General features: G+C 34.5%; 4 protein-coding genes across 5 annotated transcripts; 2 read left to right on the top strand and 2 right to left on the bottom strand.

Annotated features, from left to right (window-relative positions):
* On the top strand, window positions 4,228-6,259 carry LOC109716724 (bidirectional sugar transporter SWEET6b). Its single transcript, XM_020242278.1, has 6 exons — window positions 4,228-4,462; window positions 4,817-4,853; window positions 4,985-5,201; window positions 5,356-5,517; window positions 5,700-5,819; window positions 5,899-6,259. Exons 1-6 carry the CDS (start codon window positions 4,420-4,422, stop codon window positions 6,025-6,027), a joined length of 708 nt encoding a protein of 235 aa, XP_020097867.1. The 5' UTR covers window positions 4,228-4,419; the 3' UTR covers window positions 6,028-6,259.
* Window positions 7,382-12,570, top strand: LOC109716871 (histidinol-phosphate aminotransferase, chloroplastic-like). The gene is made up of 9 exons (XM_020242471.1): window positions 7,382-7,641; window positions 8,791-8,874; window positions 9,349-9,503; window positions 9,986-10,083; window positions 10,221-10,329; window positions 10,568-10,725; window positions 11,285-11,427; window positions 11,551-11,691; window positions 12,245-12,570. The coding sequence occupies exons 1-9, from the start codon at window positions 7,408-7,410 to the stop codon at window positions 12,374-12,376; spliced, it is 1,254 nt and encodes a 417-aa protein (XP_020098060.1). The 5' UTR covers window positions 7,382-7,407; the 3' UTR covers window positions 12,377-12,570.
* On the bottom strand, window positions 12,883-16,071 carry LOC109716076. Of its 2 annotated transcripts, XM_020241375.1 has the most exons (5): window positions 15,653-16,071; window positions 14,410-15,090; window positions 14,118-14,321; window positions 13,947-14,038; window positions 12,883-13,720 (listed from the first exon to the last, which is right to left on the bottom strand). In XM_020241375.1, exons 2-5 carry the CDS (start codon window positions 15,076-15,078, stop codon window positions 13,093-13,095), a joined length of 1,593 nt encoding a protein of 530 aa, XP_020096964.1. In that variant the 5' UTR covers window positions 15,079-15,090; window positions 15,653-16,071; the 3' UTR covers window positions 12,883-13,092. The 2 variants fall into 2 exon arrangements, with proteins under 2 accessions (XP_020096964.1, XP_020096963.1); XM_020241374.1 differs by having other exon boundaries at window positions 14,410-16,071.
* LOC109716143 lies at window positions 17,079-21,465 on the bottom strand. Its single transcript, XM_020241465.1, has 3 exons — window positions 21,116-21,465; window positions 18,365-18,769; window positions 17,079-17,494 (listed from the first exon to the last, which is right to left on the bottom strand). Exons 1-3 carry the CDS (start codon window positions 21,290-21,292, stop codon window positions 17,426-17,428), a joined length of 651 nt encoding a protein of 216 aa, XP_020097054.1. The 5' UTR covers window positions 21,293-21,465; the 3' UTR covers window positions 17,079-17,425.

The following is a 22,161-nucleotide window of genomic DNA, read 5'->3' on the forward strand; positions in this document are numbered from 1 at the left end:
GGGTTTGGTGGGAGCCACCTCTTGAACCCGTAGGAGCCACCTCTAGAATCTCACATCGCCTGGTAGTGATTCTGGTCTGTCTGTCTGTGATCTAGTTTGGGCCCGACGAGGACGTCAGGGTCTAAACAGGGGATGAGATACTGATTTCGATCAGTTTATATGAGACCTACACGCTAATAGTAATAACTGGGCTTAAGCATTTTGAGCCGGTGGTTTGGGCCCAACGAGTTATTGTTGCTAGCGGGTCGGATCGTTGCAATTTCGTATCTAATATATATTATCCTACTAATATATCATGGATGTTAAGATATTTTAAGTAGCAAAAATTAAACTTCTAGTTTCTAATCATTCAACAAAATTTTCATATCCAAATGAATTATTATTATTAGATACTTTATTTTGATATCTAAATAGATCAACTCTATGCTCTAGCTTCTAAAATTGTTTCTTTATTTGAAATAATAGCTAGATATGTGACAAATAAAACAAATAAAAAAAATCTAAATCTTTTGCCATGAGAAAGAGATAAAGTAAGCTTTTAGGCTCAAAATTTTTAGCCTAGGATTTTATCTTTCTTTAGATGATAATGTTGTTCGATGAAGTAGTGTTTAAATAGTTCTTTTATAAAAAATAGAAAATTAATTTTTCTCCAATAATTTATCTTTTTATATTGAAAGCTCCTAATTATTTAATATCGAAATTTTATTTCAGCTGTTCGTTGTTATAATCTAAGTTCTATATTATTCTATTTGTTAGTATTTTAGTAAAGATGATTGCATTTAAAAGTAAAAGCAAAAGTAGATCCACGTAGTAAAAATTTATTAGAGAGATTTAAAGTCAAAAAATTCTGCTATATAATTTAATATTTCTTTAAACAATTTTATTTAAATGCCAAGGAAAAAGTTATTTTGATTGACACTAATCATTAGGATTAGCACCATGTGGTCCTAATTTATTAAAGCTAATTTTTAGGGTTAAGTTTCCTTAAAAAGCTAATAAATAATAATAAAATGTTTTAGGTAATTTAATTAGGGTTATAATCACCTTGTGGTAAGCCAATACATTTTAAAATTTCTAGGGTTTGCATGGTGGGTCATTTTCAAACCAACATGACCATTCTCACCAAATAATAATAATAATAATAATAATAATATGTAACAAGGTTTGATTTTTTTTTTTGAAAAATAATATATTTGAGGAACTATAGGACAAAAATTCAATATCTATTAAGTGATCAACTATTCCATGGAGGTGACATTTAATGTAATAATTAATTAATTAATAATAATAGTTGTATGATACAAGGGATATAAAATTCACATATGACATGTGAACTTATGATCATCGGCGCTAATCATAATAAAATTTCGAGCATTTAAAAATGCGACAATTAATTTATTTAAAGCGTATAAATAAAATGCCGATCTGTCCGCTAATAGTATACAAAAACTTATTTAGTTCTGCTTTAATTGTCGAGCATAATCAAGGAGAACAAAAAATTTTAGTTGAAAAATAATCAAAAGTAAAAAAAATATTTTCATCTGTTCTCTGAAAAAAGTTTCAAAAAATAGTTTTTCTAGCTGAAAAATATTTTTCATCTGTTTGGTTCCGAGAAAAAATTATTTTCTAATTTTTTTTTTTTCTAGATTTCATGTAAAAATCTTCTTCCTGTTTTCTAGATTTTTTTTTATCCGAGAAAAAAACTATTTCAAAAAGTAGTTTTTCATGAAAAATTTTATTTTAAAATCATATAGTAGCAAATAAAATTCTAATAAATTTTTTGTTTAAAAATATTCTGACACAAATAATCAAAAATAAAAAAATAATAAAAAAAGAAAAAACTTATCAACATTAAATACTTGCAAGTGGGCCCCACTTATTATTATATGGCCATCACATGTGCACTTATTTTTACGTAATAATTAAGCTACTAATAATTAAGCTACCCATTGGTTATAATTTATGGAGACCCCCTCAACTATAGGGCAATTCCAAAAAAACACCCTGTTTTTTTTTTTATCTATATAAAAAAAGTAGGACTTGTGTGCTATTAAAAGAACAAAAGTTTTTATATTTTTAAAATTTTAATTATTTAGTATCTAGATGAATCATTAAAATTGGCTCAATCTTTCTATTTACTAATATTTCTCTCTTTTTTCAGCACTGATAACCTCTAAACTCTTGTCGCACTGCTCGGTTGTTCAAACTTTATAAATAATTATAATCATATCTTACAATAACTAGATATTAATTAATATATCACTAATATGGAAGTAACATATTATTTTAATTATCATCGCGTCATCAATCATAATACTGTTATCTCGCTTCTACATTAGTGATATATTAAATATTTAGTCAGCAAAATTATATTATCAAATTTGATGGTAAAAATTTAAAAAATTTGAGGTATAAATTATAATAAATTAAAATTTGAAGATCCAAGTGTCACGTGTCACGTTCCTCGTATTGTCCAAAAGTGTAATTTCAAAATACGTTATACATGGGGGTTCTTTATACATTGCTACCTTGTTATTGCTTTTTTAAAAATAAAAAATTGAAAAGTTATGTGTACATGTCACGCTTTAAAAATTTTCCACGCAAGCGGGACACGTCACTATGTCACTCACAAAACCAAATATTAGACTAAAGGATTTTTTTTTGCAAATGCCCCCTGAACAAAATTTATTTTAAAAATAGTTCTGTCAAAATTTAATTTGTAAAAATAGCCCTAGTCCTGTCACGCAGGAGCCACGTCAGCGCCATGAGGGTAGGGTTAGGGCCAGTGTGTTAAGTTGAACACAGTAAACTATTCACCGTATTCAAACACGGTGAATGATTTATATTCCTTTTCTTCTCTTTTAGAGATGTCAATGGGTCGGGTTTGGATCTCCGAACCCGACGGGTTTTAAAAATCTATACCCATATAACTTTAATATATGAATATGAGTATGAATTTTTAAAACCCGCAGGGCTCGGACTTGTGTTCGGGTTTTAATTTGATTTTCGGATTCGATTTCGGATTTTTAAAAACCCGATCCAAACCCGACCCGTTGACATCCCTAAAAGAGAAGAAAAAGAATATAAATATGAAACACGGTGAATCATTCACCGTGTTTGAACACGGTGAATGGTTTACCGTTTTCAACTTAACACACTGGCCTCAGCCCTGCCCGCGTGGCGCTGACGTGGCGCCTGCGTGGCAGGGTCAGAGCCATTTTTGTAAATTAAATTTTGACAGAACTATTTTTAAAATAAAAATTTGCCAGGGGCTAAATTGAAAAGAAGCCCTACACTAAATTATAAAGAATTACTTTATAAATATTTGCTTTCTTATTTTTTTTTCTAATTTTAAAAATTTATATTTTATTCTCTCAATATTTTAAATTATTATATTTAGACCCCATCAGTCAGAGTTCAATCACTATTTCGTTCATTTTTTATAATTTATACCGAAAATACTCTTCAAAATAATAAAAATACATTAAAAAAAATTTTATAGGAAAAATAAGGGTAATTTAGTCATTTCCAATAATGAGTATTTGAATCGACGATCAATAGCGTTAAACATGATTTCATTGAATTTTTAGGCATTGGAACTTCGTGATTCTGAGACATCATTTATCTAGCGATCTTTATTAGTTAAATACACCTCATATTTTGCTGTTAAAAATTGTTAATTTTTAGACCCCTTTATTATCATATTAATGATCTTGTAAAATCACAAAATTTAATTCCTAACAAATTCAAATACCTAGATCAATAATTCAGATAATCCATTATCTAAAATGAGAGGTAGAAGTTAAAAACATTAAAAGTATTCTAGCTTCACTCGTGTGCGCATACACAATTTTAATGATTGTGGTGAGCCGTTTGCAAGTTTAACAATATAGAAATATTCAAATTACGTAAAATTTTGATAAAATTTTTATTATTATATGAAACAAGATCAATAACTTTGATATAAAATTTTAGTGCCGTAACATCACTTTTTCTGATACTTTTATTTTCAACTGTTCATTTTCAGCCATTTCAGTTACTAAATAAATGATACCATTATTTATTTTTAGATACTATCTATCCGTACGACTTTGATGGAAAAGAGGCAAAGAGGAAAATTAGCCTAAAAAAGCTCGAAATCTAATGGTTATCCTCTTATGAGTGGTCAAAATTGTCTATAAATAAAATTTTTCATCTCTTCATGCATGCATGTATGCATGCAAAGAAGGGAAAGAATATAGGAGAGGGAAAGGGAGTCAAAAGGGAGAGAGAGAGAGAGAGAGAGAGAGAGATCTTGCGAGGCATAGAGGGCTACTGAAGAAGCCTCTTCCCTTTCATTCATCATTCCTCACCTCAAATTGGTGTTTGTGACAAGGATAGGGTTAAGATTTTGAGTGAGAGAATCATTTGAAGAGAAAAATGACTGATCCTGATACTATCCGCAGTATAATTGGTATTATTGGTATAGTAATCAAACTCTACATATCTTAACCCTATATGTATCTCTAAATTTTCCTCTTCATTTTGTTCACGGTTAGAAAGTTTCATTTGCTACAACACATTTAGACTTGTTCTTTGTTTTTTTTTCTCAACATTTTGTGTTCCTTTTCCATTGTACATCATCGTTTACATCATAAATATTGATCTTTTAACATTATTCACAAATTTTCATTTATTCTTACCATATTGTACCAATAAACTAATAAACTTTTTATTCTACAAGTTAATTTTCCTTCGGCATTTCATTCTACATATATTTCAATAAAATTAGCTAAAATGTAACCACTAATTCAAATCCCTTTCTTTCAAATTTCAGGTAATGTTATTTCCTTTGGTTTGTTTCTCTCCCCAGTGTAAGTACTCTTTTTAATTTCTCTCCAATCTATTGAAAACCAGACATAGAAGTTCATTTAAAAAAAGAACAAAAAAAAGAAAAGAAAAGAAAACTAACTGATCATGCAAAAATGGTGAAACAATGTTGTAGCCCTACATTCATCAAGATATGGAAACAAAAAGCAGTGGAGCAATTCTCCCCCATCCCTTACCTTGCAACACTCCTCAACTGCATGCTTTGGGTGTTCTACGGCCTGCCGATCGTCCACCCGAATAGCATCCTCGTCGTCACCATTAACAGCACAGGCCTCATCCTCGAGGGCATTTACCTCACCATCTTCTTCCTCTACTCCCCCTGCAAACTCCGCGTACGTAAGTTTAGCACACATATATGTATATCTATATCTATATCTTTGCTATCTATAAGAACGTCATTTAACCACCACCCCCCCCCCCCCCACCAACCTATTTTTTTTTCCCTTTATGAGAATCGAGAAGTAATGGTTGGTCACTATGATGCAGATTAAGGTGCTGATGTATCTTGCAGCTGAGATTGCTTTCGTGGCAGCGGTGGTGGCCGTGGTGCTCACCACCGCCCACACTCACGACCTGAGGTCCCTTATTGTGGGGATTCTTTGCGTCATTTTTGGTACTTGCATGTACGCATCTCCTCTTGCGGTCATGGTACGTAAGTGATTGCTACATATAATTTTACGTAGAACTTTTGCAACCTATGTATGTATATCTACGCACGTAATCTCGATCTCCATTTGTATTCTAGGTTCATGATATCAATTAAAAGAGTTGTTTAACGAAAATAATTGTAACAATAACTTGAAATATTTTTCGTTTTTGGGGATATATAGAAATTGGTGATCCAAACCAGGAGTGTCAAGTACATGCCCTTTACGCTCTCCCTCGCCGGATTCCTCAACGGCGTTTGCTGGACCACCTATGCCCTAATCCGCTTCGACATTTTTATCACCGTAAGAACAATTCTTTATACTAATGGTTGATTAATGTGTGACTAATGGTTGATTAATGTGTGTCTCTCTCTATATATAGATTCCGAATGGTCTCGGTGCGCTATTCGGGCTCATTCAGCTGGTCCTCTACGCCATCTACTTTCGAGCAACCCCGCAAGACCAGCCCGCGGGCGAGGTCGAGTTGCCCTCGAAGACTCTTGAAGTCTAAATTGCCTCCTTTCGATCTCCTTTCTTCTTGCCCGTTCCTTCCTCTTCGCTGAGCATGCCTGTCATCTCCTACGCACGTATCGTATTAGGAGGAAAAAAAATAAAAACAAAAAACAAAAAAGAGAAAGATCAATTAGCCATTCATTTATTTGATTTGATGGCAAGCAAATTTAAAGAAAAAATTTTTTGTTGTACCATGTTGATCAAAATGCATGATCTTTTTTCCATATTAATTTTGATCTTTCTACTACAAGTGCAACGAAGATTAATTTGTTATTCTTCATCTTGCCTTAGTGCATGCATCAATTGTGATCATAGGTTGGAGTTTAACATGACCCAAATGAAATTTTGCTATTAGCTGAGTGACCATTGCTTACTCTGTTTAGCCACCTCAAAGTAATGGAACATAAAAAAATTTTGTAACGATCCGACCCGCTAGTAATAAACTCCTCCTGTTTAGACCCTAACATTCTCGTCCGGTCCAAACTATATCACAGATGCATATTAGAATTACCAGATGATGTGAGATTCTAGCCACCTCACCAAACCCGTTCGTATAGCACTTAGCTTTCACACTTCTGACTGGTATTTAGCTTTGATACCAATTATAACGACCCGACCCGTTAACAACAATAACTTGTTAAACCTAAACCACCAGCCCAAAATACTTAAGTCTAGTTATTATTATTAGTGTGTAGGCCTCGTATATTTTAATCAGAATCAATTTTTCATCTGATATAGAACTATTGGGACGTCACAAGTTCGGATAGTGAATATAAATATTTTTAAAGTTTAGATAGATATCTGCAAATGGACGAAAGTTCACAATGATTCTGATGTATTTAACTCTTATGCGGAAAGGTTGTATGCATCTACAAATAGTTACCTAAGCTTTCACAAAGTAGGTAATCAACCACCTATATTATTCATATTATTTTCACTAATAAACAATGCATCTCAGCAACATAGAAAAGTCATTTTTAATTTATCAAAACTAAATATAAGTATTAACTTTTATACTGTAAGATTAAATTTTAATCCCATAATTTATTATTTCTTAATTATTTGGCTCCTAGTGGTCACTTTCAATTGCTAAAATATAACTTTAGTTGGTAAATTACAAAATTTTAAAAATTTTAGATTAAAAAAATAATTTTGAAAGTTTGGAATTTTTTTTTTTTTTTGCAAATAAGCGAAAGTTTGGATTAATGGTGTATGAGATGAACTGGTACACCCGGTGCACAACAAAACGTCTCTGGTGTATGAGGTGTACTAGTACACCCGGTGCACGCGTTACACCGAACAGCTCTCTCTCCACCATTTTTAACGTTGACCATCATTGACCGTTTTCTCTCTCTCTCTCTGTTTCTCTCTCTCTCTCATGGGTTTGATTCGAATCCTAAACCCTTCTCCATTGATCGCCGGGGCCCGCCGCGGCGGATTAGAGCGGCGGCGGAGAAGGAACCCTAGCCCTAACCCTAGCCGTGGCCTTTTCATGGCGTCGGCGCTCCCCGTGGAGGAGCAGGAGGCGCAGAGCCGCCGCGTCACGGGCGACTCCTTCATCCGCCTCCACCTCCGGAAGCTCAAACCCTACCAGCCGATCTTGCCCTTTGAGGTTAACCCTTCAATTTCCGATTATTACCGTGTTCTTTAGCTTTGTAAATGGTTGTTTCTGATTAAAGGTGGGAACTTTATCGTGCTCGTCAAGTGTTTGTTGTATTGCCCCAGTGGCATCTAAATGCGTATCTCTGTTGAAGTTGAAGTTGTGTGTAAGATGCGTCGAAAGGTGGAGTTGATTTTGATATTACTGTTTTTATGATGTGTCGAGCATATGTGTAATCGGTAATGGCTTACGTTGTCTAATTAATTTGTACCAGATGATTTGTTTTTCCTTTTGAGATATCCCTTCAATCTTCAATTATTGCTACGTTTTTGGCTTTGTAAGTGGTTCTTTTTGATAAAAGGTAGGAACTTTATCATGCTCACCAAGTGTTTGTTGTATTGCCCTGACAATGTGTATATGGTTTCTTTGTTGAAGTTGGGTGAAGAATGTGTTGAAAGTGTCTTATTTAATTGGGTAGATGTTATTGCTCACGAAATTGTGTTAGTAGATGATTTTGATATTGTTTGTTAACTTGCACGTTTTGTTTGTGTTAATTGTAAACTTTATGTGAAGTGTCTTTTGAGGTGTCCCTTGATCTCTGATTGTTACTGCGTTTCTGCTTTCTAGTTGATTTTCTTTCAGTCAAAGGCAGAAACTTTATCTTGCTCACCAAGAGTTTGTTGTCTCTCTCCAATGATTTATTTATATGTATCACTGATGACATTGCGTGAAATATGTGTACAAAGGTGTTTTTTTTGTTAATTAGATGTTGCTGCTGGAGAAAACTGAGAAAGTAGTTTGCTTGGAAATTTGGAATTTGTGGATGATTTTGATATTTTTAGTTTTTGTTGGAAGCTTTTACTTTGTATTATGTATTACTCTTATGCGAAATGGCTATTAGTTTCTAATTTATTAATTACCATCAACTACTTCATGACTCTCGAAGCAGCCCTAGGTCTATCTTCAAGTGCTTGTTTTCGATTGAAGTTTGGAAGCTAATTGTCATGTTTATATGTATCTCTAATAAAACTCGGATACAAGAGCATGTGGCAAGATCCATCCTGCTTTAGTATTACGTGTAGAACTTATGTGAAATGTCTAATCAGTTTGTAATGTGTTGTTCACGTCAACTGCTTCATGACATTTGCAATGTTTTGTTAGGTTTTGTCTACTCGCCTTGGAAGGGAGCCTGAGGACATCATTAAGCTTGATGCGAATGAGAATCCATATGGCCCACCTCCAGAGGTCAGTTGATAGTCTCTTTTTCTTTGCTCTTCTCTCTTTTTTTTTCTTTTTTTTTTTTTTCTTTTTTGGAGAAGGCAATAGTTGTATGTATTAGTGGTTGTATGGATTTTGGGATTTCATACTTAAGTACTTTGAAGAACTATGATCCTGTTGAGTTAATGCCTGCTTAATAAAAATTGAGAAAGAAATGACGTGTCCTGAAGGTGAGAATGCCCTAGACTGTGAGTGTCATAGTTTTAAGCGTGAGGTCGTCCAAATTCAGTTGATAACTTGATAGAAAACGACACATACTATCTGATTGAACTGCAAAAGCTTAAGGTCATAAAAATATCCACCAAATGCTCCTTTTGCATTGTGATTATTCATCCTATACCTTCCTATATTTGCCAAATAAATGTATTGTAGGCTTCCCCATTGGATTCTCTGTCTCGCCCTCTTCTGGTTCTAACTTCTAACTAAAATACATTTATGCAGGTAGCTGTAGCTCTGGGAAATCTGAAATTTCCTTATGTATATCCTGACCCTGAGAGTCGCCGCTTGCGTGCTGCTCTTGCTGAAGATTCAGGCCTTGAATCTGAGTATATACTTGCTGGCTGTGGTGCAGATGAGCTAATTGACTTAATCATGAGGTTACAGTCAGAATTCTACTTTTCCACAAATTTTAATAAGTTATCCTTTAACTTAAGGAGAAAATTGGCTACAAATCCCTGCAAATTTATATCCCGGCAGAGTTGCCCTGCTGAAGTTGTAATTGTCAAATATGTCTCAATGAATTTTCGGAATATGCAAAATTGATTTGTTGAAATTGACTCTCCCCGTAAAAACCAACCATTCTACCGTTGCACAAACATCTTTTAATTTACTTTTACTGTCACGTTCAATCTCTGCATCTTTCTTCTATCTGCCATGTCATCTTATGTGAATTCTAATTATTAGGTATTTAAAAAGAAAAAAGATCTGAAGAAATATATATTTCTTTCCATGGGCATGAACTTTATAGCAACAAATCTGCATTTTCCTATCTTTGCAGGGATCCACATGCATTCAACCCTAACTTAAAGTAGCCATCAGATAGGAATTAATTATTTTTCATTTCTATGAAGCCCCACAGATGCGTTCTTGATCCGGGCGATAAAATTGTAGATTGCCCTCCGACATTCACGATGTATGAATTTGATGCTGCAGTGAACGGTGCACTGGTCATTAAAGGTTTGAAAGTCAAACATTTTAAATCTCCTTGTTTATCTTGAAAACTAGTTTCTAATTTTTATGACCCTGTTTCTTGTTTTCAAAGCATCCCATGAATTTTGTCCTGTATTTAATACCTATTGATATTCTTTGTGCAGTTCCTAGGCTGCCAGATTTTTCCTTAAATATTCCTCAGATCGTTGAAGTAGTTGAGCAGGAAAAGCCAAAATGCATCTTCCTGACATCTCCCAATAATCCAGATGGAAGGTATGTTAACTTAATTACTTATAGATTACCTTATGTAAAGGGGTATTAGTATTATCAAGTAGAAAAAAAAGAAGCAGCGATTTAATAGAATATATCATGCTACATTCTTGTATCAACATCATGAGCCTTCCCTCCAAATTGATCATGACATTAGTTGCTTCCAAATTCTTGCTTTTCTATCGTTCTTTCTTTTTCCCTCCTTTTGATGAGGACATACTTCTTTTCCTTTTATTTTCAGCATAATAAATGATGAAGATCTCTTGAAGATCCTTGATCTTCCAATATTGGTTATACTGGATGAAGCTTACATTGAATTCTCCGCTATAAAATCGAGGATGGATTGGGTAAAGAAGCATGACAACTTGATTGTTCTCCGAACATTTAGCAAAAGAGCAGGTACGTGACTGTAAGGCCTGCTACTAGATATTCATAAGTTGAAAATTGCCGAAGTTTCTGGTATTTGCATGAAGCAAGGATTTAAGTGTCTATCGGGATAGGCTGTATCGTGCCAACAAGATATCAGCACGATGCAGTCCTCGTACCGATGACGTAGTTCAAACTTTCTGTTTTTTAAATTAGTAAGTAATTTTCTCAATAAAATTAAAAAAATTTAATAAAGATACATAATAAGCAATTTGAATATTTTGTGGCTAGGAAAATAAAGACTGTAGACACTCAATGACAGGAACAATATTCCCGTGTGTTGGTACACATGTATTTTTGTGACCAACACACATCAGCATGGTCTGGCACGCACTGTACCGTACCGTGCTGGCAAGTTTTCTACACGACCCCGTGCCACAGTACTTAAATCCTTGGCATGAAGCAACTTGAATTAGTTTGCGCAGAGCAATGATATACACATATAACTTCTCCAACATTTATTGTACTCAAAATATGTCTTTATTAGCTTAAAATTATGAGAATATGTAGCTTATTACTGATAATAAAATAGGTTTGGCTGGGCTTCGTGTGGGATATGGAGCTTTTCCTTTAAGCATTATTGAATATTTATGGCGAGCGAAGCAGCCATATAATGTTTCTGTAGCAGCAGAAGTTTCTGCGTGTGCCGCCTTGAAAAATTCTGCTTATTTGGAGGTACACTAACACATACCAATTCTTTTATACTTCTCTATTTTAATTCTTGATATTGTAATTGCAACTAACTATTCCCGCACGCCACCACCNCACCACCCCCCCCTCCCCTTTTTGTTGAGAAAGAGAGTGAAAAACTCACTAGTGGAAGAAAGGGAAAGGCTGTATAATCTCCTGAAGGATGTACCTTTTCTAAAGCCATATCCAAGCCACTCCAATTTCATTCTCTGCGAGGTCACATCAGGAAAAGATGCTAAGAAAATAAAGGTGATTTTTCTTGTTCAGATTACTTCTATTATGAGTATGTGGTTATATAATTAGTGTCCTTTTGACTAGAGCTGTTCTAAGAAGCATTGACAGTTTTTTCATTAGAATACCCTCAGCAGCTTCTGACTCTGGAGCTCCTCTTTTTTATGCCAAAAAAAAAACACACTTTTGCTTCCCACCATAGAAGAAGCTCACACACTTTTGCTTCCCACCATAGAAGAAGCTCAAGATGTTTTTTTTGGGGGGTCTAAACATGCACTTAGCTTATTGCTGACAACTTCAGTGATGACCATATCAATTAGCTACATGGTTAGAAATATTACCTGTTATAATTAGTGCCGAAGCTCTCACAATCAACATCATTTACCGAGGGAATCAGCTGAAGCTAAAGATTAGATCTCACTTGTTGCATTTAACCTAGTATTTAGGGATTCTGCTTTATTTTAACCCTTAAGAGAAGCTAAAAATATAATTCATTACTAAAAGCAAGACCGATGAATGTTATGTTTTTTTTTTCGTATGGGTGGTATTTAAATCTGAAAAACTACTTCAGGAGGACCTAGCACAGATGGGTGTGATGATCCGGCACTACAACAACAAAGAACTGAGGGGCTACGTTCGCGTCTCCGTCGGCAAGCCCGAACACACCGATGCCCTAATGAAATGCCTCAATCTTCTGCAATAATAAATTGTGCGCCGACTTTATATCTCTTGCTTGCAATTTCAATGCAATAATAGTCGCCTTCAGCTTAAAAGTTCGTCAATCTCGAAACGTAGGAAGATATTGTACCAGTAATTTATCCTCTTCCAAAATGTACAAGGAATTGATTCGCATTTTCAGGGTGTTATAATTGTTTGTCACTGTGGTTATTTGTGCATTTTAATCCTCTTTTTCTTTGCATTTAATTGCAAATTATTCAAAATCATAGGTTGATTGAAATATGCAAACTAAGCTTTTCACAGTTGCTTATTGCTTCAGAAGTATGTACTGTTTGTAAATTGGCTTAAAAATGGGAAAATTATTCAAATCAAAAATCAAGAAATTTTAGTAAAAGCAGGTTTTTTTTTTTTTTTGGTTGCTTTCTAATTTGAATTTTGTGGATTAAAGAAAGGGTTACTTATTCCTTTTTTTTCTTTGCTTTTACTAACTTTTTAAAAGTTTTCATTGCTATATGTATTTAATTTGCTCATTTCAAAAGCTATGAATCAATACATTTTCTTTTTACAACAACAATCATCAAAAAGAATGTATAGTAGTTCCTTTTGAAGTACAACTAATACACAACAATCACTAGTAAATCAAACTAATAGAAAATACCCCTCTCCCACCAAAAGAAACATAAGAACTTAAAAAAACTTTAACATTCAATCTCACTCTTTTGGATCAATCTTTGAGTTTTTTCATGGGTTCTTGGCTTTTATCCTGAGCTTTCGCGCGATCTGCGCCGCTCTCGGATGCGCCCGCCTCTTGCTTTCGTCGCACTGCTCCATCTCCAACCAGTTGATCACTCTCAGTATCAGCGACTGCGGGCAGAAGCCCGACGATTTCCGGCCATCCGACGATGCTTTCGGCTTCCTCACGCCGCAATCCAACGCGGCTTCCAGGAACTCCATGAACCAGTTCCCAGCTTCATTCCGTATCTGCTTCGCCAGTCTTATCGAACCGACTAAAGTCGACGCTTGAAGTTTCTTGTCATCACATCTTGCATCTGCAGAAGCCTTCTTCTTTCCGCCAGCTTCTGCTTTCGCATCAGTTGTTTCGGCCGCGAAAGCCACTGATTTGGACAGAGCTGAAACAGCTCTTCTCTTGGATGCCGTTCTGCCATTTTGGACTATTTCTTGTAGAACTGATGAGTCATCGATTTCGTCCGATTTATCCGCTTCGATTGTCGCAGCGATCGAAGTGGCGGCTTGGATTGCCTCCATGTCGGTCGCCGCTTGAACGATCTCTTGATGGAAGGCCAGGAATTGGTCGAAGCAAGCGGCGGGAGAATCGGCTCTCGCAGCTTTGCTCAACTCCGAGAACATCCTTAAGACCAACAAAACAGAGAAAAGATTAAAATTAGGTACGAAATAGATGATTCTCTAAAATCTTAAGCTGTCAGTGAACGGTGTTTCATATTTTAAGTTCAAGAGTTAAACAGAACCTCGATAAGGAGGCAAAGCGACGAAGTCTTGTAGTCTAAGTGGAGTAATAAGCAGGTTTTAAAGTTTCGAGGGGCCGAAGCGAAAGATCAGCCATTGAAAAGCCTTACTTGAGAGCTCGAACCACAGTTTCGGTGGCCGACGCATCGCGAAGAGCTTGAAGAGCTACTTTTTGAGCTGCCTCTCTTTGTTGCATAGCCTCCTAAAAATATAAACAAGCCCTTTTAGTAACTACTAACAGGTATCTTGTTTGTGATTTGAAACAAAAAGATTATTCATACTTTTCCGAGAGTGTCGAGCTTTCTCGGCAACGGCATGCGCTCGGCCGAACTTTGCTTCGAATTGGCACTGATCGAGAGCGAGTGTAACGGATTAGAAGTAAATGAACAACTTCCTTGTTCGTCGGATGAAGAAGAGGAATCTTCAACTCTCACACCGCTTCGCAATTTGGGTATCGAAGTGATAGAACAAATCGAACTCTTCTCCTATAAAACACACGAAAAAAGGATTCGAAGTGTTAAATATAGGGGAGTAAAGAGAAAAACAGAGAAAGTTTTACTTAAATGTACCCACAATAGGGAATGGACTCTTCGGTATCTTCGGATCTCTCTCCAACATACTCTTGCTTCTCGAGAACTTTGAAAGAACGCAACTTTTCCTCACCGAAGCCGAGTTCGGTTCCTTCACCGATTTCGTGCTCACAACAGGCGAAAACTGGCTGCATCTCAGCCGATCCTTCACCGGTGTCCTCTCATCGAAATCCAACGAAGTGGGCTTCACCTTCGCCGCCATAGGCGAAGAAGCAATCGTGTGCGAATTCGAGTTCGAGTTTGGGTCCGGGCCCCAGGAGCCTCTTCTCTGAACACCCGGCCTAGCTCGAACGATGGGCTCGGGGGTGCCCACTAATGGGTGCCGACCGGGAAGCGGCTTCGCGCCGACAATGACCGGGACCGGCGAGCCGGGCTCGAGGCGGTCGACGTTGATGAATTGGCCAAGCTGCATCTTGTTGCTCAGAACGAGATCGTCTTGGTCGACGGGTAAGCTCACGTAGATGGAGTGAGAAGAGTCGGAGACTTTTACATAGAAACCGTGCTTCGGCCACAGGTCCTTTTCGTCTAAGTCGGCAGGGACAATGTCGGTGACTTGTAGGAGTGCGGTCCGGTGCTCGCCGATCGGTTTGGGGTTCCCCGATTTCATGGCGCAAAGGAGTTTATGCAGTATCCCTGGAGCCAATGCCGCCATGATATGCGACGCCTATCCACACAAACAGGAAACGGAAATAGTAAGCCGAATCCCTGCTACTCATTTCGTCGAACACATCGTAGGCGATAAGTAAATTGAACTGCAAAATTGATCTGAATTGCTGGGATAAATTAAGAAAATTAACTAATTTGATCGGGATACAATCCAAAATTGATGAAATTTATAGGAATTGAGAAAAAAGTTACCAAAATTCACTATGGCCATTAAAAGACCTGATAAGAAAAAGAACACAAATTTGCGAAAGTTTACTAATATTTGGAAAGATCTCATCTTTATGTGCAATCGAATCAACGAACGGAGAAAAACCCAGCTCAAAATTCGACTAAACTACCTCAAAATTGATGAAATAGATATAAGAAAAGGTAATTAAATCAAACAAAATTGGCCCATGGGACGCGAAAATTTGATGAATTAATTACGCCCGTTAAAATAAATCCCAATTACAAATGAAAAATCCACCAAGAAATCCCACTACTCGAGCTGCAACATCAAATTCACAGAAAAAAGGGGGAAAATTTTGAATCTTTGAAATGAATTCATCTTCTTCGTGTACCTGAATCACCGAATCCGTAACCCAACAAACCCAATAGAGGTTAAAAAAAAAACATCCAACTCAAAATTTCACTAAACAAGCTTCAAGGAGCATCAATGGAGCTTCTCTATGGCTCAAAATTAGGGTTTTTTGAGAGAGAGGAGGGGAGATCGAAGGGAGCGTATTAGGGTTTTCGCTAAAAACTCTCCTCCACCGCACACGCGACTCCAACGGTTTAAAAGTTTCGGAAATTTGGAACGTTGGGAGGTGGCCAACGGTCGAATTTGAACTGGACTTGAAATGACGGAAATACCCTTGGACGCTTACTAATGAGAGGGAGCAATAGAGGGGGGGCTTTTTAGTCCATTTGATTTGATGATCAAGATTCAAGAGTGTTGTTGAAGTTGAAGCATATATAGCACAAGTATTTATTTTCCTCTTTTTTAATATTTTGAACATTTTACAAATATTTTAATCTCCCTTTTTTTCTTTTTCTTTTTTTTTTTTGCCCTTTAAGGGAGCATTAGATCCTCTCAGAGTTCAAATTAAAGTTTTTTTTTNTGTATCTGATATAAAACTATTATTCTTAACAAATGCATTACGCAGTGATTTTAATAGAATCTATCTGTCGAGTTTGACATATAGAATAGTTGGCAGATATATACATGTCGTTGTTCAAATATCGAGAAATCTAAGAAAAATATTTAAAAAAAGATAAAAATTGAATAAATTTCTAATCACGACGTCGCAGTAGAGAATAAAACTGAAGCGCACCACTTATTAAAGATAACAAGAAGAAAAATCTACTGCGACTACGATGAAAATACCACAAAATATTACCCAAATCTCAAATCAATATATGTATATATACTAGTTCTCATATGTTTTTTTTTTTTTTTTTTGAGAGATTTCTCATATGGAATTTAATCTCACGTATCTCTATTTTTTTTTAATGCTAAAATACAACAAATCTTCCGTAGACATTTATTTTTTTTACTCTTCTTTTCTGACTAACAAAAATCTACATTTCACCCATTAAAATTTCAGAAATATTTTAAGAAGATTACAGCGTTAATGGAGAGGGTAAAATAAGCAAATCATCCTTATTTGTTCTATTAAAAAAATAATTTTTAATATATTTTTGTTATTTTTAAAAATAGTTTCGGTATAATTATTAGAAATAAACGAAATAGTGACGGAGTCCTGACTACGAAAAGCTAAATGTATCAGCATAAAATTTTGAGAGAATGAAATATAAATTTTTAAAAATTAGGAAGAAAAAGTGAAAAAAAAAAGGGATATTTACATAATGGTATTCTTTATTTGAGCCATTTTTTTTAAATTTTGAAGAGTGTACATAAATCAATTTGATACATTCTTTCTCTTGACAAACTACATTGCTCTTTTTATTAAAGAGAGAGAGAGAGAGAGGACGGAGAGAGAAAAAAGAAAAAAAACTTTAAGTTTCTTTCTATTTCTCCTCAGTAGATTACAACTGCACTATAGTCGACGAACATTCAAAACACCAACTTCTTCAATCTTTCTGAAACCCTCGAAGCCTCCAATCCGATTCGCGAACAAACGGCCTGAAAATACATGCACCAAAAGGAATAGTTGACATACATACGAATTTTTCGAATCAATGTCGATTGATCGATCTACGCTTGTGCATTTATTTCTCTTATTAAAGAGAGAGAGAAAGAGAAAAAAAAAGTAAACTGAAAAAAAAAAAACTTTTAAGTCTCCTTCTATTTCTCCTCAATAGATTACAACTGCACTACAGTCGACGAACATTCAAAACACCAACTTCTTCAGTCTCTCTGAAACCCTCGAAGCCTCCAATCCGATTCGCGAACAAACGGCCTGAAAATACATGCACCGAAAGGAATAGTTAACATACATACGAATTTTTCGAATCAATATCGATTGATCGATCGATCGATCGATCTACGCATATTCGTGCATTTATTAGAGTTTCTTTCGCAAAACAATTCATCTTTTTCTAGTTTATCGGTTTCGTACCGCAAAATTTGAGGCAAAAGGATATTGGAGATTCGTAAAACAAATACTTTTTAGAGATAATATGGTATATACACATGAAAATATTGGTAAAATTAAGCTCTTCTAGGGAAAAAAAAAAGAAAAAAAAAGAAAAAGAGATTTGGCGGGGATGGTTCTCAATACGAGACTATTACTGCTCGCTTTGTCATTCACGCCACTTTAAGATTCGCACTCGATCATGAAATGACTTTACATTGACAACCATTTCTATCGGATAATATATTTTACGTGTTAAAAAAAAGGGATGATATATAACAAGCGTTTCAAAACTTCAAAAATATTTTATTTGCGCCCGAACAACCAAAATACCCTTATTGAGTTTAAAAAATTCCTTCAAATATTCTCATTTCTCCTAAGGTTTGTTAATAAGATTGGATTCTAGAAGGGTATTTTAGTAATTTTGAAATAAATTTCAAAATTTTAAATAGTAAGATAAATAAGCAAAATCCCCTTTAAAATATAGTTATATCGACAATGTTTTTGACTTTTCGAGAGCGTATGCAAAATCATCATACATGTAGAATCATGTAGAATCATCCCTAGTTATGTTTTCTCATTTTCAGCTAACTTAAATTTACGATGAGCAGAGCCACAAAAGAGTGAAAAACGAAGTGCGTAAATTACGAACTTAAGATGAAAATACAGTAATAATATATGTATATATATATATACCTGGGAGTGGATTGTGTGAAACACTTTGTCGCCGACGACGGAGAAATTCGCGTTGACGACCTCCGCGCCTTCTTCTTCGAGAAGGCTAATCACTTCGTGGAACCGAAACCGCCTTTTCTGGCTGTTGCTGCTGCTGCTGCTGCTGCTGCTGCTGCTGTTGCTGCTGATGATCAAAACCACCTCCAAATGCCTGTCTTGGTACCGCACTTCGACCACCGGTAACCTAACACCGATCGTCGCCGCTGCCGTCGTCGCCGTCGTCATCGTCCCCTCACTCGCATCTTCCCTAACACCTTCAATGCTCGGTCCCGACTCTCTCCGCTGCTTCAGCTTCTCGATTCTTCCTCTTAGCTTCTTTATGTACGACGCGGCTACGTCCAAGTGATCGAGCTGCGTCAATGCATCCTAAACACAACACCGCAAATAACATCAGACGTCGAAAACTATATATATATATATATATATATACACACACACAGAGAGAGAGAAGAGCTACTATACTCTTATGAATATAAAGCCCTACATACTCATAAATTGTTTTCAATGATGAAACTTTCGAATAGACGATCCACTCCGTTAAATATGATGTAGAATATTTGAAACTTCTAGGAAATATATATAGAGAGCGTGATTATGACTTTTTAGCTGTCTAATTGTCTCAAAATCTGCGCCGCGCTAGTAAAAAAAACTTACTGGGACATACAAATAATGTTGTACGGATTTTGAAGCGATCCGACAGCTTAAAAAATCATAAGCACAAATGCTTAAAAGCACGATAGCTCAACTCTATATACATATATGTCCCACAAAATTGTTTACTTAGTTCTTCGTACGAATATTGGGAAGGCTCAATTTGCGATATTAATCGACATGGACAGGTTAATGTGAAAGATTATATGAAAATTTTCGATTTTGAGTACCTTAAATTGTATGAAAATTGGAAATAAATATGATAAACACCTATTCTGGTTACATAACCATTATGCCCTAAAATAGTTTATACAATACACAAATACTATTTAAATGTGATTATGACACTAAACTGAGTCGAAAAAAGACATTAAATGTGATTATGACACTAAACCGATTCGAAAAAAGCCGTTTTCGCGAATCATATCACAAGATAATAAATGCATAAAATTAATAAAAGGAATGTCTTATAATTTGATGATCTCTTCAAGTATAATGCATAAATAAATTTATTATCTTATAAAAACATATCTTAGAAAACAGTTTGCCCAGTTTTCGTCCCTTGTTTCCCACAAAAAGTAGTTTTTCTGAAAAACTTGTTTTTTTTTTGGAAAAACTTAAAAAAAAAAATCCGTGATTTCGTACTTTCTCTCTTTACTTTAGTACTCTATAGTTTAAAGTGTATCAATTTGCCCCCATGTGGTTTTATTTTTATCTTTTCGCCACCTTTTTCCTTAATATTCCGTTAAATTATATACAAAAAATTTCAGATACCCACCTAGATTTATTAAATATTTACTTTAGTATCCTTTAATTTTAACTTTGTCACTGATTTAAGAAAAAAAAAATGATAATAAAAAGAGAAAAACGAAACAACAAGGGGCAAATTGATACACTTTAAACCATAAGGTATTAAAGTGAGAACGTGCGAAACCACAGGGGGGTTTTTGAAATTTTTTCTTTTTTTTTTTATAGATTTCATGGGAGGGAAAATAAATCTCATTTCACTTTCCATTTTTTTTTTTATCTAGGAAATAAAAATAATTAAAAATGGTGTTCTTAATTCTTCTTTTTTTTTTCGAAAAAATAATATTTCATGCTTTTCCCTCGTATTAAAAAAGTTTCATGAATAAAAGTCTCTATCAACACCGAAGAACACGCACATGGGCCTTTTAATTTTCTTATATTTACACAAGTTGGTATGATTCTAAGGACCTGGTAATAATTAAAAGAGAAGCAAGGGGCCTAATTGAATAATATATTACAAGTTACAAAGTTAACACAACCTACCTGGGATATGCCCAAGAATATTACTATTGGGTTTTTTTAAAATAATTTAATTAGGTGGGAATTGAGAGCAAAATAATTAATTAGATAAAAAGGACTAAAATATAAATACTAGTCCTTTTTCTTTTTTTTTTTAATACTACTCAGAAAATCTTTCAATTAGGGCTATTGGATTCACACAAAAAAACAAAAAAACAAAAAAAAAACAACTCATTTGGCCTTAAAATAATTCATGAAATGAGGATAACACATGGGGGAAAAAACCTTGAATATAGTGCTTTAATTACCCTAAACTAAGGAAACAAAATGAGTAATAATATCAAAATTAATCATTTTTTTNGGAAATAGATGCACCTTTTGTAATCCAACTCTAAAAAACAAAAAAGAAAAGATTAAAAAAAATTGTACATTTGAGGCATTATAGTGATCAATTCCAACACATTCTCATAAGCCATAAAAAAGTTTTTTTTCTAATTTTTTTTAATGTAAACATCTTTTCCATAGTTTTCGTTTTTCAATTTAAAAAAATACGAAAAAACAAAAATTAACACTATTTTTTCATATATTTTTTCAGCCAGAAAACTATTTTCTAATATATTTTTTTTTAGCAAAATGACAAACAAGAACAAAAGTTTTTTATAGTAATCCCCAAAAATAGGAAAAAAAAAAGGGGAAAGAGGAAAAAAATAGGAGGAATCCAAAAAAAGGGTAATAAATAATTTTTTTTAAAAAAAAAGAGAAGGAATAAATTAAATAAATGAAAAAAAAGGGTACCTTTGATGTGGTGAAGTGATCTTTTGGGATGAGAGAGAGGAGGTTCATGCTTAGGTTCTTCATATGCATTCTCCTATTCTTCTCTATAGTTTTCCTCTCCACCTTATCACAATTATTAATACTACTATTATTGGTAGTAGTAGTGTTAGATCCCCTACTCCCACAACTCCTCTTCATCTCTCTCTCTCTCTAGATCTCTCTCTCTAGATCTCTCTCTCTCTCTCTCAAACTCTAGAGAGAGAAGCACTTCAATTTGAGAGAAGCAAGAAGCCTCAAAATTGCTTCTTGTGCTTCCTCTTTATTGGGGTGTTGGTGCTATATATTAATATTGTTTCTTGTTGTTATTACATGTCACACCAATACATGTGTGTGTATCTATATATATATATATATATATATACCCCCCCACTCTGATTTCACAGTTTCTCACTTTAGTATTCTGTAGTTTAAAATATATCAAGTTAGTTCATATGGTTTCACACTTTCTCACTTCAGTGCCTTGTGGTTTAAAGTGTATTAAGTTAGTACCTTGTGTTTTCATTTTTCTCTTTTTATTATTCAATTTACTAATTTTTTTCGTTAAATTAGCGACAAAGTTAAAATTAAAGGGTACTAAAGTGAATATTCGATAAACCTATGTAGGGTATCTGAAGTTTTTTGTATATAATTTAACGAAATATTAACGGAGAAGAAAAAAATCAGTGACAAAGTTAAAACTAAATGGTACTAAAGTAAATATTCGATAAATCTAGTTAGGATATTTGAAGATTTTTTATATATAATTTAACGAAATATTAACGGAGAAGAAAAAAATCAGTGACAAAGTTAAAACTAAAGGGTACTAAAGTGAATATTCGATAAACCTATGTAGGGTATCTGAAGTTTTTTGTATATAATTTAACGAAATATTAACGGAGAAGAAAAAAATCAGTGACAAAGTTAAAACTAAATGGTACTAAAGTAAATATTCGATAAATCTAGTTAGGATATTTGAAGATTTTTTATATATAATTTAATAAAATATTAACAGAGGAGTTGACGCAAAG

The sequence above is a fragment of the Ananas comosus genome, linkage group 10 (assembly GCF_001540865.1).
Source record: "Ananas comosus cultivar F153 linkage group 10, ASM154086v1, whole genome shotgun sequence".
NCBI lineage: Eukaryota > Viridiplantae > Streptophyta > Magnoliopsida > Poales > Bromeliaceae > Ananas > Ananas comosus.

Excerpts from the sequence above, each read along its gene's own strand:
- LOC109716724 (XM_020242278.1), top strand. The coding sequence starts at position 4,420 with ATGACTGATCCTGATACTATCCGCAGTATAATTGGTATTATTG. Across the intron at positions 4,463-4,816 it reads CAGTATAATTGGTATTATTG|GTAATGTTATTTCCTTTGGT; the intron begins GTATAGTAATCA and ends TTCAAATTTCAG. Across the intron at positions 5,202-5,355 it reads ACTCCCCCTGCAAACTCCGC|ATTAAGGTGCTGATGTATCT; the intron begins GTACGTAAGTTT and ends ACTATGATGCAG.
- LOC109716871 (XM_020242471.1), top strand. The coding sequence starts at position 7,408 with ATGGGTTTGATTCGAATCCTAAACCCTTCTCCATTGATCGCCGGGGCC. Across the intron at positions 8,875-9,348 it reads CATATGGCCCACCTCCAGAG|GTAGCTGTAGCTCTGGGAAA; the intron begins GTCAGTTGATAG and ends ACATTTATGCAG. Across the intron at positions 11,692-12,244 it reads AAGATGCTAAGAAAATAAAG|GAGGACCTAGCACAGATGGG; the intron begins GTGATTTTTCTT and ends AAACTACTTCAG.
- LOC109716076 (XM_020241375.1), bottom strand. The coding sequence starts at position 15,078 with ATGGCGGCATTGGCTCCAGGGATACTGCATAAACTCCTTTGCGCCATG. Across the intron at positions 14,322-14,409 it reads CGAAGAGTCCATTCCCTATT|GAGAAGAGTTCGATTTGTTC; the intron begins GTGGGTACATTT and ends TGTGTTTTATAG. Across the intron at positions 13,721-13,946 it reads ACTGTGGTTCGAGCTCTCAA|GATGTTCTCGGAGTTGAGCA; the intron begins GTAAGGCTTTTC and ends GTTGGTCTTAAG.
- LOC109716143 (XM_020241465.1), bottom strand. The coding sequence starts at position 21,292 with ATGAAGAGGAGTTGTGGGAGTAGGGGATCTAACACTACTACTACCAAT. Across the intron at positions 18,770-21,115 it reads ATCACTTCACCACATCAAAG|GATGCATTGACGCAGCTCGA; the intron begins GTACCCTTTTTT and ends TGTTGTGTTTAG. Across the intron at positions 17,495-18,364 it reads TTCACACAATCCACTCCCAG|GCCGTTTGTTCGCGAATCGG; the intron begins GTATATATATAT and ends ATGTATTTTCAG.